We start from the raw sequence: 12697 nt of genomic DNA on the forward strand, positions 1-12697 counted from the left end.
CTCCCAAAATTTGTCGCTTTTTATTTGTCTACCAGGACTTTTTATGTGTTGTCTCATGGGGTTAGATGTTCCTTGACGCCCAGTTGCTCACAAGGTTTGTGGCACCTATTTACAAGGCGCCTGGCCCAAACCTGTGGCATTACAAACTGGGGTTGTCAACCTGTATAAATGAACCTAAAATGGTGGGCACCCTTTCTTTCTCATGTGAAATGACTCCCATTGGAGCCTTCATGAACCCTGGCCTCTTGAGGTTTTGGCGCCCTTTGTTTGGCGCGCATTTCTGACAGGAATTCCTTTATTTTCCTCAGGTACACAAAATGGCTGCTCTAGAACCCCAGTACGGTGGCTGTGAGTGTCCTAAATACCCCTCAAGAGTGCCTTGTCATTGTCACAGCCAGAGAAGGTTCTAGAACCTTCTGGCTCGTGCCAGTACCCCAGGGCACTGGCTATATAAGGCCAAGTCCCTGGCGGCCATTTTAGATTGAATGAAGGATTAAGAGATTCCAGACTTGACACCAGATTGACACCTGCCCTGTTGACCCCTGAGGTGGATGGTAGCACAGGCAGTAGAGCAGCAAAGGGTTGCTGGCGTTGTTGACTGGCGTTCCAGTCAGCTACGTGAGAAGTGATCTAGCGCCTACAGCGCCTGCCCAGCGAGCACCTCATTGCCCCCAAAGACTGTGGCCAGATTCGTGTGCCTCCCCACCCCCCCGGTGGTGAACTGTGATCGATTTATCGAGTCGCTAGGCGAGAGCAAGTTCGCCGCGACCGCGATTGTCAGCTGTGCCCCCTTCGCGACGGGTGCCTCTAGAGGGGAGCTCGGACGTCTCCGAGCCCCACCAGCGTAGAGCGCTTCCTGCGCAGATTGAAGGTGAGGTGGTGCGCCGGGGCGGGGAAAGGCCAGCCTTCGTTGGGCGGGACTAGCGTCTCTGCCACTCCCCAGTGACCCGGGAGCTGTAGCTGTGGGCGGGAACCACCCTGAATGCGGAAGTCGGAGGGAGGTCCGTGGAGCCCCTGAGAGCCCCGTCGCTAACGAGAGGAGTGCTGTGCCCGACTTAATCGTATCTTGAATTGCAGCCGATGTGAGGTGGGCCCGTTTCCTCATAGTGAATGCAGCGTTGTGAAGGAACTGTGAACCGGCATTTAATTGACTGTGCGCGAAGGTTGTGTTACCTCTCCGGCAGCCCGTTCGTCAGTCTAATGACTTTGAACTGGTGCCGCCTGTGCTCAAGTGGTGCTAATGCCCGTAGGTGCGCATAGACTTCACCGGTAAAGCAGAGATCCTATCCCGGTGACCGCCGAGTGCAAATTATGTATTTACTGTGTTTCCTTGCCTTCTAGATATACGCGCATACGCCTTGAGTGATTATTAAAGAGTCCCAAACCTTATTTTGTGCTCAGTGAAGCCGTATACCTGGTCATTGAAAACAGCATAAACTGTAAGAGTTATCTTTCCCATTTGAAACGTATTGCCGATGTAATGATTCTAAAGTATTTAATTGGTGGCAGCGATACCAGAAGAAAAATGTGGTTGTTTATTTAAATGAACCAATATTTATTCTGATATTTATTCTGATATCTATTCTGATATTTATTGTGATATTCATTCCTGAAGTTATTCTATTTATTAATACTATTTATTACCAGAACTGTATGACCAAAAGAAATGTATATGTGCTTTCCCAGTCAACCCTATTTACAACAAAGAACTTTTATATAAAGGAATGGTATTTTTCTACAGCAGTGGTGTGGTGTCCTTCTTTTTGGTGTGGATGTACGAAGAGTTATTATTGGGTCAGAGCCGGCTTAACACTACAGCCTTCACTTGCCTTGTCACTTGAGCCAAGCTACCCCCTTTGTGCTGGGCTTGCCCATCGCAGGTCCAACATAAAATTGGTGCTCAGCGGGTGGGATTGCGAGCCGTGCTTGTTTTGAACCCCATAATAATTCAGTGTGCACCACAGGTACACACCCGGAGTTTTCTCCTAGCGGCCCTCCAATTCAACGTTTTGTTTTTTTCAAATTCTTTCCTGGAGGTGGGTGGAAGTGACCCTCAAAGTTCTTATCCTGGTCACCTACTTCGGGGTGGTTGTCCACACTTTTCACTGACAAGATGGAATTCGAAATGTCAGAGCTGGAGACCTATACTTTGGCACAGCTCAAGGATTTCTGTCAGGAGAGGGGAGTGTTTGTCAGGCGAGGGGCCAAAAGAGAGGAGCTCCGTACTAGTCTGCGAGCATGGGTGGAAGCACACACGGAGGGAACGGTGGAGGAGGAGGAATCGGACAGAGGTACTGTCATTGATAGGACTGCGGAATGTCCCCCGGGGGTGGGTGAGATGTCAATCAGCCCCAAGGCAACCTCACGGGAGGGCAGCAGTGTGTCATCAAGAGGGTTGTCAGAAACCGAGTTAGCTGACAGGAGAGAGGAAAGACTGTTAAGGTGGGAAATAGCAAAAATGGAGTTGGAAGAAAGGAGGGAGGGGAGGAGGCTGGAACACGAGTTCAAGCTACGAGAACTCGAATTCCAGGCCCCTAACATCACTCCGAAGGGTGTCGAGTCAAAGGAATTTGCCAGGGAGCCCCGGCCCCATTTACCCAAGGACGTAGTCGCCAGTTATACCGCTGGAGACGACATAGCCAAGTGGCTGGCAGCCTATGAGGTCTCCTTAAGAGCCCATGGGATCCATGAGAAGCATTGGGGTGGTGGATTATTCCGGTACATGCCTCCGACAGGTAGGGATGCCCTATTGGCCCTAGACCGGGAGGAACAGGTTAATTACCCCACCATGAAGGTGGCGCTCATCAGGAAGTTTGGGTTGACCCCCGAGAAATACCGGCAAAGGTTTAGGGGCAGCCACAAGCTGAGCTCACAGAATTGGGTTGACTTCCTGGATTTTGCTAAGAAAGCCCTGGATGGGTGGGTCCAAGGTAATGAGGTGGAGGACTATCGAGGGTTGTACGACCTGATACTCAAGGAACATCTACTCGAGAAATGTCTTCCCGAGCTGAGGCAACACCTGGTAGACAGCAAACTTACTTGCCCCCGTAAGCTTGCTGAGGAGGCGGACATTTGGGCAAGTACCCGAGTGTCCACAAAGGGGACGGGAGGAGATTCTCAGAAGTCCGGACAGGGCGCTCCCCAGAAGAAAGAGGGGGGAGATAACAAGAAGCAGGAGTTCTCCAAAGGCCCCCAAAATACCTTTAAGGGGAAAAGTTTCTTCTCCACTTCTAAGGCTAACCCGCAGAAGAACCCTAATCCTGGCCAGAGTCAGCAGCCAAGGGTTATCCATTGCTATGAGTGCGGTGGTATTGGACATTATAAGGGAGACGTGAAATGCCCAAAGAGACCACCCCCTCCCACTGGAGGAAAGGCCCCGGGAGTCGCTAGTGTAGCGCTCGGGGAGGAGATGCCCTTAGTTAAGGAGGGGGAGTGGGCGGGTGTCACCTTAGTGTCCCTGGGTGATCGGGAGGTGGTTCTAAAGATCCAGGTGCCCTCAAATACTACCAAGTATGGGCAGTGGGTCACCATCAATGGCCATAGAGGGGAAGCTCTGAGAGATACAGGAGCCAGTATGACTATGGTAAGGAGTCATCTGGTGTCCTCAGAGCAGGTGATTCCAGGCGTACTTCATCCAGCCGCGATGGCTGACGGCAGAATGGGCCACTATCCTGTGGCCGAGGTTCCCTTTGAGTGGGGAGGGGTTGCAGGTTCACTTCGAGTTGCCGTAAGCCCCGCCGTGCCAGTCGATTGTCTGCTGGGCAATGATATGGAGCACAATGCTTGGAAGGAGGTGGAATACCGGACTCATACTGAGATGCTGGGTACACCTGATTGGGCCTGTATGAGTACCAGGTCTGCGGCTGCTCGGGAGGAGAAGTCGCGTGGGTTGGAGCCTGGAACAATGGCCCACCCAGCTGCTAATGAGGGAACATTTCGAGGACAGGAGGAGCCTGCCTCGAGGTCCATGCCCCGTGAGACGGATAGGCCACCTGTGGAGGTGGACCCGGAGTCCGCGGAGGAGGACATGGTTCCGTTGGAGGACTTGCCTATCCCCGCTGAGTGGCGAGTGGAAGGAGGACCATCCAGGGAGGAACTGAGCAAGGGACAAAGGGAATGTCCCACCCTTGAGGGTCTGAGGCAACAGGCTGAAGCCCAGGCAGCAGGTAACGAGACTGGGAACTATCGTGTTTACTGGGAGGATGGTCTCCTCTACAGTGAACCCAGGGCGCCAGTGCACGGATTGTCACGGGCCCTGGTAGTCCCCACAGTGTTACCGAGCCTTCCTATTAGAGTTGGCTCATGAGATTCCCTTGGCAGGACACTTGGGTCAGGACAAGACCTTTGCCCGGCTTGTCCCCCACTTTTATTGGCCTCGAATGAGGGTGGCGTCCGACACATACTGTCGGTCGTGCGTGTCATGCCAAGCCAGTGGGAAAACAGGGACGAAGCTGAAGGCTCCCCTGGAACCACTTCCCGTCGTTGGCACCCCCTTTGAAAGGGTGGGCATCGATATTGCTGGGCCCCTAGATCCACCTACATCATCCGGTCACAGGTTTATCCTGGTCCTGGTGGATCACGCCACAAGGTATCCAGAGGCAATTCCTCTGAGAACCATTACTGCACCAGTAGTGGCCAAGGCCCTGATGGGGATCTTTACCCGAGTGGGATTCCCCAAGGAAGTTGTGTCTGACAGGGGGACCAACTTCCTGTCAGCATATATGCGGGCCATGTGGAAGGAGTGTGGAGTGACTTACAGGTTCACCACTCCTTATCACCCACAGACCAATGGTCTTGTGGAAAGGTTCAACCAAACCTTGGAGGGTATGATCAGAAGTCTACCCGAAAGCCTGCGGAGGAAATGGGACGCCCTCCTACCCTGTTTGCTCTTTTCCTACAGGGAAGTGCCGCAAAAGGGAGTGGGCTTCAGCCCCTTCGAGTTTTTGTACGGGCACCCTGTACGTGGACCTCTCAGCCTGGTGAGGGACTCCTGGGAAAAGTCTCCCCGGAAAGTTCCCCAGGATGTGGTGAGCTACATGCTGGCCTTCCGAAGCCAAATGGCTAAGTTGTGGAAGCAAGCTTCTGACAACTTGGAAGCCAGTCAGGCAGTCATGAAAGCGTGGTATGACCACAACGCTCATCCAGTGGAGTTGGAGCCTGGCCAGAAGGTGTGGGTGATGGAGCCTGGAGAGCTGAGTGCCCTCCAGGACAGTTGGACAGGCCCCTATGAGGTATTGGAGAAAAAGGGCAAGTCTACCTATCTGGTGGACGTAAAGACCCCTCGGCATCCGCATCGGGTGTTACATGCCAATCGCCTCAAGCCCCACTACGAGAGGCCCGAAGTCATGTTGGTTATGGTGACTGACGGATCGGAGGAAGAGGACAGGGAGCCTCTCCCCGACCTTTTTGCGTCTCAAGAAAAGGATGGGTCAGTGGAGGGAGTGAAACTCTCGCCAACCCTGACTCCTGAGCAGCAGGAGGAATGTCGCCAGGTCTTGGGGTCATTCGCTCCTCTGTTCTCCCTTGTCCCGGGTAAGACCCACCTGTGTACCCATGACGTGGACACAGGGGACAGCCCACCTGTGAAGTCAAAGTCTTACCGGCTGTCTGACAAGGTGAAGGCCAGTATCCAAAGCGAAGTAGCTAAGATGCTGGAGCTAGGAGTCATCGAACCTTCAAGTAGCCCTTGGTCTAGCCCGGTGGTGTTAGTTCCTAAAGCTGCCCCACCTGGTACCACACCAGAATTTGAGATTCTGTGTGGACTACCGAGGACTAAATTCGGTAACCAAAACGGATGCTCATCCGATCCCTCGGGCGGATGAATTGATTGACCGGTTGGGAGCTGCCCAATATCTCAGTACCATTGACCTCACTGCAGGGTACTGGCAGATTCCCATGTCTAATGGAGCCAAGGAAAGGTCAGCCTTCTCCACACCTGATGGACACTACCAGTTTTGCGTCATGCCCTTTGGGCTCAAGAACGCTCCTGCCATTTTTCAGCGGCTGGTGAACACGATCCTCACCGGGATGGAGTCATTCTCTGCTGCTTACTTGGATGACATAGCTGTCTTCAGTAGCAGCTGGGAGGATCACTTGCAGCACTTGCAAGCCGTTCTCCAGGCCCTGGAACGGGCTGGCTTGACGATCAAGGCCAGCAAATGTCAGATTGGACAGGGGTCGGTAGTGTACTTAAGACACTTGGTGGGCCGGGGAACGGTGCAGCCCCTTCAGGCGAAGATTGAGGCAATCATGGCCTGGAAACCCCCCAAGACCCAGACTGAGGTCCGAGCCTTCCTGGGCCTCACAGGTTACTACAGACGATTCGTGAAGGGGATGGCACTATCGTGGCACCCCTTACAGAACTCACGGCCAAAAAGCAACCCAGGAGAGTCGTTTGGACGGAGGCTTGCCAGCGAGCCTTCGACACTCTGAAACAAGCATTGTGTAAAGCTCCAGTCCTGAAGGCTCCAGATTTTTCAAAAGAGTTCATTGTCCAGACAGATGCATCCGACATTGGCATTGGGGCGGTGCTATCGCAACTCAATGAAGAGGGTCTGGATCAACCCGTGGTCTTTCTGTCACGGAGACTGCTTCCCCGGGAACAGAGGTGGAGTACCATCGAGCGGGAAGCCTTTGCGGTGGTCTGGGCACTGAAGAAGCTGCGACCATATTTGTTTGGTTCACACTTCCTTGTTCAGACAGACCACCGACCCCTTCGTTGGCTCATGCAAATGAAGGGGGAAAATCCCAAACTGTTGAGGTGGTCTATCTCCCTACAGGGAATGGACTTTCGGGTGGAACACCGGCCCGGAGTTGACCACGCCAATGCAGACGGTCTCTCCAGGTATTTCCGCCTTAGTGTTGAGGACTCCCAAGGGGTTGGGTAGCTCTCCCCACTTTCAGCTGGGGGGGACGCGTGTTAGACCCGTCTGCTTCTGAGAGTCCCCTCACCACTATGATTTCTTTTGTTCCCCTGTACCTCCCAAAATTTGTCGCTTTTTATTTGTCTACCAGGACTTTTTATGTGTTGTCTCATGGGGTTAGATGTTCCTTGACGCCCAGTTGCTCACAAGGTTTGTGGCACCTATTTACAAGGCGCCTGGCCCAAACCTGTGGCATTACAAACTGGGGTTGTCAACCTGTATAAATGAACCTAAAATGGTGGGCACCCTTTCTTTCTCATGTGAAGTGACTCCCATTGGAGCCTTCATGAACCCTGGCCTCTTGAGGTTTTGGCGCCCTTTGTTTGGCGCACATTTCTGACAGGAATTCCTTTATTTTCCTCAGGTACACAAAATGGCTGCTCTAGAACCCCAGTACGGTGGCTGTGAGTGTCCTAAATACCCCTCAAGAGTGCCTTGTCATTGTCACAGCCAGAGAAGGTTCTAGAACCTTCTGGCTCGTGCCAGTACCCCAGGGCACTGGCTATATAAGGCCCAGTCCCTGGCGGCCATTTTAGATTGAATGAAGGATTAAGAGATTCCAGACTTGACACCAGATTGACACCTGCCCTGTTGACCCCTGAGGTGGCTGGTAGCGCAGGCAGTAGAGCAGCAAAGGGTTGCTGGCATTGTGTCTGACTGGAGTTCCAGTCAGCTACGTGAGAAGTGATCTAGCGCCTACAGCGCCTGCCCAGCGAGTACCTCATTGCCCCCAAAGACTTTGGCCAGATTCGTGTGCCCCCCCGCCCCCCCCGGTGGTGAACTGTGATCGATTTATCGAGTCGCTAGGCGAGAGCAAGTTCGCCGCGAGCGCGATCGTCAGCTGTGCCCCCTTCGCGACAGGTGCCTCTAGAGGGGAGCTCGGACGTCTCCGAGCCCCACCAGCCTAGAGCGCTTCCTGCGCAGATTGAAGGTGAGGTGGTGCGCCGGGGCAGGGAAAGGCCGGCCTTCGTTGGGCGGGACTAGCATCTCTGCCACTCCCCAGTGACCCGGGAGCAGTAGCTGTGGGCGGGAACCACCCTGAATGCGGAAGTCGGAGGGAGGTCCGTGGAGCCCCTGAGAGCCCCGTCGCTAACGAGAGGAGTGCTGTGCCCGACTTAATCGTACCTTGAATTGCAGCCGATGTGAGGTGGGCCCGTTTCCTCATAGTGAATGCAGCGTTGTGAAGGAACTGTGAACCGGCATTTATTTGACTGTGCGCGAAGGTTGTGTGACCTCTCCGGCAGCCCGTTTGTCAGTCTAATGACTTTGAACTGGTGCCGCCTGTGCTCAAGTGGTGCTAAAGCCCGTAGGCGCGCATAGACTTCACCGGCAAAGCAGAGATCCTATCCCGGTGACCGCCGAGTGCAAATGATGTATTTACTGTGTTTCCTTGCCTTCTAGATATACGCGCATACGCCTTGAGTGATTATTAAAGAGTCCCAAACCTTATTTTGTGCTCAGAGAAGCCGTATACCTGGTCATTGAAAACAGCATAAACTGTAAGAGTTATCTTTCCCATTTGAAACGTATTGCCGATGTAATGATTCTAAAGTATTTAATTGGTGGCAGCGATACCAGAAGAAAAATGTGGTTGTTTATTTAAATGAACCAATATTTATTCTGATATTTATTCTGATATTTATTGTGATATTCATTCCTGAAGTTATTCTATTTATTAATACTATTTATTACCAGAACTGTATGACCAAAAGAAATGTATATGTGCTTTCCCAGTCAACCCTATTTACAACAAAGAACTTTTATATAAAGGAATCGTATTTTTCTACAGCAGTGGTGTGGTGTCCTTCTTTTTGGTGTGGATGTACAAGGAGTTATTATTGGGTCAGAGCCGGCTTAACACTACAGCCTTCACTTGCCTTGTCACTTGAGCCAAGCTACCCCCTTTGTGCTGGGCTTGCCCATCGCAGGTCCAACACTATTCTTCTCTTTAATGTGTATTAAAAAAGACTATCCTTTGTTTATGTTATGAGAAAAAAGTGGTTATGTTTTAGGTGTAAAGTGAACCGTGACTAGACTAGATATTCACAATAATTTGTCGCAAAGCTGGATCCTGGCAATATTTCAAAATAACCATCAATGGTTTGTGCGATTCTCGTTCAAATTAACTCCGATCTATTTACCTCAAAAGGATTTCTGGAAACCCCGAGATGTCTTTAACCCAAATGAGCCACCATGGAAACTTCTAGATTAGATAGAAATATGTATATCAATGCATTTAGTGGTATTAATAGAACACAAACATTGCATAACAGCAACATGACCTGAGAATGATGTAATAATTGGGGCAAGGTAAAGGGTAGACTGCTGGATCGAGGACATTGCCCCTTGAAGAGGTTTTACTGATCTACGATTGCCACCTTGTTTTTGTGTATGTATTCCCAGAGTACAAAAACTAGAACTGGCGCCACAACATTCACTATCATACTTGGAGAGCTGTATTCGTCATAGTCACAGGATTTCATTGTTGAGAGGGCAGAGGAACATAAAATCATTGTACTTAAAATTCAAACTTCATTTGCATACATAAGAAGGAAAAGATAAGTTTCTTTTCTTACCGTACTGACATCCAAAGGTAGAGTGAAAACTATGAGAAAGCAAAGACACCAAGCTAGAAGTGTTGCAACAATCACAAGTCTATGTTGCTTTTTAAAGTCCCCATAGCGGTGAAGTATGAACAAGGCAAGAAAAAATACAAAAACTATCTCAATGCCTAACGCTGCACCACTCATTATTAAGGTTCAGCTCCAGAAATCAAAGCACCTTCTCTGTAGCAGGCGTTAGTACCTGGAAAAGAAAAACAAAGCTGCAATTAATGAATGTAAATAAATCCCAGAGGCAATCGGTCAAACTGCCAGCCCTCCAGAGAAGATCTTTTGCATTTTAACTTTTTTTACAAAGTTGAAAAAACCCACAATGCAGCAATTTGAGCAGATCTTGTCATGCTGAGCAAATTTACAGTTATATTACTCAATCCCCTAGTCTGTCAAACACATCATTCTAAACACAAATCTGTCAATCCTATTAGACACGGACATACGTAAACAGATGTTGCAAACTGATTAACACTGCTTAGAAACTGACCAATTCAAATAGCTTTAAGGATAGTTTTGGGGGTTCTTGGTATATTTATTCACTGAAGTATTTCACAGCAATAGTCACACCAAAAGGTATGTTTACTTAGGCTTACTGTTTAAATGGGTCTATGCCTGGACATTTTTGTGTCTCTCTCACTGCACCCAATTAGTAGAGGAAGAGAGGTGTAACTTACTAAAGCACGGCACAATGTTAGCTCTTTCTATATCAATGGTCTGTTGTTAAATCCTATGCTGTGCAGGAATCAACAGCAATGATCTGCTTACACTGCTCTACAGGGCTACGCATCTTAGCATCTGTGCGGGTCTGTACAGTTAATTCATAGTGTTTTCGCACAAGGGTAGGTTTTTCACTCAAAGTAAATACGAATAGTTGAATGTGTGTCCTCAAAACTGGACCAAACTCTAACCTCCATCAACTGCAGAAAAGATCACTTTGAACACTGATAATGCACGGTCACACACATAATCATGTAATCAGGATATAAACATGTTTATTTACCCTGGGTTCTGAGCCCCAGGTATGTACAGAAAGGCAATGCACCCACAAAAATCTCATATTGTCAAGTCATGCACATGCCAGACAACCCATTAGAAGGAGACCACAGAAGTGGCAGCCATGTACTACACATATGTCAGAAACAAAGCATAGCAACTGAGTCTTTTGTATTGCGACAACATGTCACTTTGTATAAAATGTATTTAGTGTGAAAAATGTCCTTGAGATACAACCACAATGGGCGGGCAAAGAAGTCCATCGAGAGGTCTGCAAGAATCAAACCTGCTTCAGAATCATACGCTAGAAAGGATAGTTGTGGACGAGGCTCATAAGGTGGGACCTGACACAACCTTGTCAGAGTTGCAGTTGTGCCTAAACAAACAGCTTATTGTACCACTGTCTACAGAAGTGGTTAGTGAAAGATAAAGAGCTGTGGGTTTAATAGAGCATGGAAGAGGAGTAGTTGAGAGGTGGTATTCAGTGCACATTTGTTGTTTCCTACACTGATGATCTTATGTTCTGTTATGAAGGTGTTGGCAAGCAGAACGTTGGGTAACTCCGAGCAGCACATTGCCGGGATGCTAAAGGGCAATAGAGATGACTCAGAATCACAGAGCCACATAGGAGGGCAGAAAACCAACACCAGGGATCTGGACCATTGATACTTCGGACTACGGAGGGTCTCTACCTAATCAGTGAGCAATTGGGCTCTTTTGGGGGTACAGGGGGAGTTGAGGTGTTAGCACCTACAGAAAAGTAGTAGCTCGACTTTGAAACATCAGCAGTGACCTTGTCCCTTGGCAGGTCACTAATTGTATTTCCTGGTTCTGATAAATATGCAGCAGAACCAAGGAACAACTCCATAACACAATTGCCAGAGAGCTTGTTCTTTCCCACAAGCATTGTTGAACAAACTCTATTGCAACAAAATATTTCAAAAGAACTGGGCCAAGGCTCAAGAGCCATGCAGCAAGTCTCACCCAGAACACTGGCACATGAAGGGGGAAGGAAAAGCAGAATGACAAAGAACCGTCAGTGAATACTGGCAGAGGATCAACTTTTTAAGGTCAAACAGATGCTCTTCAATACCCTACTACATTTGATCATATAATACAGGACCCAGAGATCAACAGGCAATGTCCACGCCTTGCTCATGGGGCAAATCCAACACAAGAATCAGCAGAATTCCAGGATGTTCAGTTTCTGCTTCATGTTTATAAAAATTAACACTGCACGATAATGGCCTTCTGGCATCAAGCCCATGGAAAACCCAAGTGAGGCATGAGAACGCTCTAGAGTGTTAACACATATCATTTGCACAGTCTGCTTCACTTACAAAACTGTACCCATACATGCCTCCATTTTAAACTCTCTACCTTTAATTGCAGAGTAGCCACAGTAGCTTTAGAATCAATATCTGCATGTAGTGAGCTGATGGACCATCTCAGCATTCATTTCTCCACAGAGAGGTCCTTTTCTTTTACAAGGCCTTCAGATCCCACACTTTTTCAATGTTCATTAGAAGTGTGAGACTTATAAAATGCTGTTGCCCCCACACCTTTCTTTTTCTACTATTTTTCCCAGGCAGGTATCCACAATCCATCTTACCCAGTCTATAGACTACGATAGGTTGGTCCCAAATCTGTAATGTCACCCTTTTCCTACATATCATTAGGACTTAACGGTGTAACCTAAAACTTCTCCAACTTTGGCACCTCACAATATTGGGGCTTCAAAAGACTACCAGGCTGTGCCGACATCCTGCCTCTTTTAGTTTGAAATTTCAAACTTTCTTTCTTTGCTTCTGTTGCATAGTTACTCAGGCAATTGATCATTGTGACCCAACCCTTCTTCACATCATCCATTATCCTGCCTTATCATAATTCACCAACTTGTCTGCACCATCTTGGTTTCCTCAGCCTACGGAGGTGAAACAGAAAGGAGGAATTACAGCTCCTAATGTCAACCAGCTTTAGGTTTCTCCCCACACCAAAGACAGACCCTAGACATAAATAAAGGTTCTGAAACAGTGGTATTAAGATGTCATGCCTCTCTGAACTCAGCTACATTCCAGACAGACACAACAGTGAAGACACCATATTGGACTCACAAAAGAGCAGCAATTTTAAAGCCTGACTTTGCTCCCTCCAAGCCTGATCTTT

The 12697-nt window shown here is 49.0% G+C and overlaps 1 protein-coding gene across 2 annotated transcripts in view; it reads right to left on the minus strand.

Moving 5' to 3' along the window:
- Positions 1–12697, minus strand: part of LMBRD2 (LMBR1 domain containing 2) — a 636504-nt gene that overhangs the window by 601765 nt on the left and 22042 nt on the right. For both annotated transcript variants that reach the window (XM_078674947.1, XM_078674948.1), the window contains exon 2: positions 9500–9728. In XM_078674947.1, coding sequence (XP_078531073.1) covers positions 9500–9673 — 174 coding nt within the window. In that variant the 5' untranslated portion in view covers positions 9674–9728. The remainder of the gene's footprint in view (positions 1–9499; positions 9729–12697) is intronic.

This window comes from Lissotriton helveticus, chromosome 2_1 (genome assembly GCF_964261635.1).
Source record: "Lissotriton helveticus chromosome 2_1, aLisHel1.1, whole genome shotgun sequence".
Taxonomy (NCBI): Eukaryota; Metazoa; Chordata; class Amphibia; order Caudata; family Salamandridae; genus Lissotriton; species Lissotriton helveticus.